Source organism: Grammomys surdaster, unplaced genomic scaffold, assembly GCF_004785775.1.
Source record: "Grammomys surdaster isolate TR1022 unplaced genomic scaffold, NIH_TR_1.0 369, whole genome shotgun sequence".
Classification (NCBI taxonomy): Eukaryota; Metazoa; Chordata; class Mammalia; order Rodentia; family Muridae; genus Grammomys; species Grammomys surdaster.
The window spans coordinates 1,744,716-1,748,571 of NW_021604788.1; the positions used below are offsets into that span (position 1 = coordinate 1,744,716).

General features: G+C 34.1%; 1 protein-coding gene across 1 annotated transcript; it reads left to right on the top strand.

Annotated features, from left to right (window-relative positions):
- Nucleotides 1-631: 631 nt before the first annotated feature.
- On the top strand, nt 632-3,031 carry LOC114631957 (protein PPP4R3C-like). The gene has a single exon (XM_028780332.1). The coding sequence runs from the start codon at nt 656-658 to the stop codon at nt 3,029-3,031; it is 2,376 nt and encodes a 791-aa protein (XP_028636165.1). The 5' UTR covers nt 632-655.
- The last annotated feature ends 825 nt before the right edge of the window (nt 3,032-3,856 follow it).

Sequence of the window (3,856 nt, forward strand, 5' to 3'; positions counted from 1 at the left end):
CACCAAATATACAGGCATGTGATAGAGAGTTATGGGGATGGCATCTTGTCAATAGATGATATATGTATGCTTATGTACCCCAGCCTTTCATTGACATGCAGTATGAAGGACAGGCTTGACCAAAACTTAGGTAGTTTTTGGTTTTGTTTTTGTTTTTTTTTTTAACTTAAGGAACTAAGTACCACACTTCTGATGAGTGGAGATAATTCTGTGAAACAAAATATGTTATAGAAAGCATATACAGTATTTTCTAGGTTTCCGTTTTTAAAGTAGGGGAGGTAGGTCCCTTTAACAGAGTCTGTTACATAAGCACATTCTTTCTGGTAGAATCTTGGGTGAATGATAAGATTCTGTCAGAACTAAGGAAGCTCAAAGACACAAGTGCTCCTGAGAAAGGTTTGTTGGTGATACTTCACTAAGGGAGGATTTAGAAATATCAGTGCCTTCTCCCCCAGTAATCCTAATGACTTTGGAACCTCTCTTAGCCTCTGCCATTCACTAAAGCCCAGTAATATGTTCTCTTATGATTTTTCAGAATTGTGACCACAGACAAAATTCCTGGCCAAGGTATCAAGGAAGAGTTACTTCTGGCCAGAATAAAAAAGCTGAGGTCTATACAAGGATGTGGCCTAGCGAAGCAAGGCCAGAGATCAATATGGACTACAAAGTTCATAGAGTAAAAGTCTATGTCATGGTGGAAGACAAACAGTGGAAAGACATAGGTACAGGACAAATCTCATCCAGATACATTGAACGGCTCCACGGTATGTGCCTGCTTGTTCACTCAGAACTAGATGGCTCACCAATTATGGAGTGCAAGATACTTCCTAACGTGCCCTATCAGAAACATCAAGAGGGGGCAATCATTTGGTCTGAAGCTAAGAACCACGGTATGGCAATACATTTCCAGACACCAAACAGTTGTCAAGAGATCTGGGAAGTTATCTGCAAAGTTCAAGGTAAAGATCCAAGTGTAGAAGTCACACAAGAACTTACTGATGATCTGGAAACTTTTGATGAACTGCCACCAATCAGGAATCTGATAGAGATGTCAAACTGTGAACTCCATAGCCTTCAAAAGATTGCAAATTTATTTCCTCGTGTTGATAAAATGCCAAGCCAGAAAGAAATGTTGGTACTGGTCTTGGAAAATAAAGGTTATATTAAAAAATTGCTACAGCTGTTCAAAACTTGTGAAAAGCATCAGAACATGGAAGGCTTACACTATTTGAATAGCATTGTTAAAGGAATCCTGTTTCTAAATGATGCACGCTTGTTTAAGATCATGTTTTCTGATGAATTCATCATGGATGTGATAGGATGCCTTGAACATGGCCCTGGTTTAGATCAGCCAAAGAAGTACAGGGAATTCTTGACTCAAAATGCCAAATTCAAGGAAGTTCTGCCAATAATACACTCACAACTTAGGCAAAAAATACACCAGACCTATAGAATGCAATATGTTCATGATATTATGTTGCCCACTCCATCCATATTTGAAGCAAATCATCTTTCTAATCTCACTGCCATGATTTTTTTCAATAAAATTGAAATAGTTACCATGCTGCAGAAAGATAAAAAATTTTTGCTTCAAGTTTTTGCTCAGCTAAAAGATAACGCTGTAAGTGATGAAAGACGGCATGAATTGTTATTATTCTTCAAGGAATTCTGTGCATTTGTTAAGAAATTACAGTCTCATAAGAAAAATGCATTACTTAAATCACTGATAAAGCTTGGAATCATGAATGCACTGAAAGTTGTAGTATGCATACATAATTACCAAATACAAGTAGCTGCTCTGGAAATATTTGCTGATCTAGTAAAATATAGTCCGTGCCAAGTTCGAGCTTATGCAATGAAAGAAGCTCATGACAGAGAAGATAATGATGAGCTTATCATTAATGTAATGATTGAACAAATGATCTGTGATACTAATCCTGAATTTTCATTAGGCATAATTTTGACAACAGTTCTGCATACTCTTCTTAATCCAGAAAATATGCGTGTCAAAGCTAAGAGATGTGAAAGAAGGAAATTTCTCAATTTCTTCTATACACGTTGCATGAGTAACTTCATAGCACCAATTTTGTCCATTAGAGTAGAAAATGATAGCGACAATAATAGGGCTAACATCTGCCCTGATGATTATCAAAATGCACAATTGCTTGGAGCAGTTTTAGAATTACTCACATTTTGTGTACAATGCCACTCAATGTACTTAAAAAGTTGTATTTTGAGTAACAACTTGCTCAGCAGAATCTTGGTGCTGATGAATTCAAAGCACACTTTTCTAATTTTGAGTGCTGTCAGGTTTATGAGAAAGATGATTGGCCTTAAAGATGAAATTTACAATCTTTACATAATTAAGAAAAATCTTTTTGAACCAGTTGTAAATGCTTTTGTGCATAATGGACCTCGGTACAATATGTTAAATTCAGCTATTATTGAACTATTTGAATTTATAAGAGAAGAAAATATCAAGTCTCTTATTGCAGACATTGTGGAAAATTTTTTTATGGCTTTTGAATCAATTGAGTATGTCCAGACATTTAAAGGGTTGAAGACTAAATATGAAGAGGAGAAGAAAAGAGAACATCAAATAAGAAGACATTTACATAAAATAATCTACCCAAAAATATATTGTCGACGTATCAAAGTTAAAAAGGTAAAAATAAAGGAAGACATATGTTGTAGAGGAATCACAGAAGAAGATGCTATTCTACCAATGGAAAATGACCTTCCAAGTCGTTATGACTTATTTATGAAAATTAAAGAAACAAATAAAAGGAAAAATGAAAGAGAACACTGCAAAAGAAAATCATCTGAAGCCTCTAAATGTTGTCCATCTCATGGTGATACTTCTGCTAACAGAATGAGTAGGTCATACTGTAACAGCCTGGTTACTTTAGTGGATTATCCATGTGATACTGATGGAGAGAATGACAATGATCCTTATAGTAATGAAAATGAAAATGAAGAGAAAGATGAAGACGAAGAACCCCCTAAAAAAAGACCTACTCTTAGTTCATAAAATTATATGAGGCCCTCAATCTCTAATTCAATTAAAATTCTATAAATATCACAAACTGAAAAATCCAACTTAAAAAAAATCTTTCTCCAATGAACATTTAGGTATGGTAGAAAGGGGAAGAAAATAATGAATAAAAGGCCTCAATTTTATATAAAGAAAACCTCCCACAAAATAGATACATAGTATAAAATTAACAGCAACTGAGTCATAACTTCGAATCAAGAATATGTTACTTTAGCAATATAGTTTGGGAGGAAAGAGTTTGATAAAGTAATACAATTTTTACTAAGGTCTTTATAATAGAATTGACTATACAAAGGTTTTATTGCAAAGCCTACTTTCTAAAATGGTCTAGCACTGACATCCTTTACATAAATTGAATTTTGTTTAAAGCATCATTTGCTTATATGGAAGATAATGTCATTTTAAAGTAAAACTAAAGTGATACTTTCAGCATTTTTGTGAAGATTTAAAAGAACTCCTACATTATTATGAATATTAATAGGGGAACAACATTCAGTACATTTTAGTCCATATTTTCATGAATAAAATGCTATGCTAGATCCTAAACGAGATATTGTTGATGTAGTCCTTTTGTAGATAAGAAATATCAACTATTAGCATCAATATAGTATTATTTGTAATGTGGTTTCTGAATGATTTTCAGGGGATAAAATATGATGCATCAAATATGCAGTTTGTGAAAGTTAATGAAGCTTTGTACTTTTCCTAGCAGTAATAGTTAAATACTTGAATAAATACACACACACACACACACACACACACATGCACACACACACACACACACATGCACACACATGCACA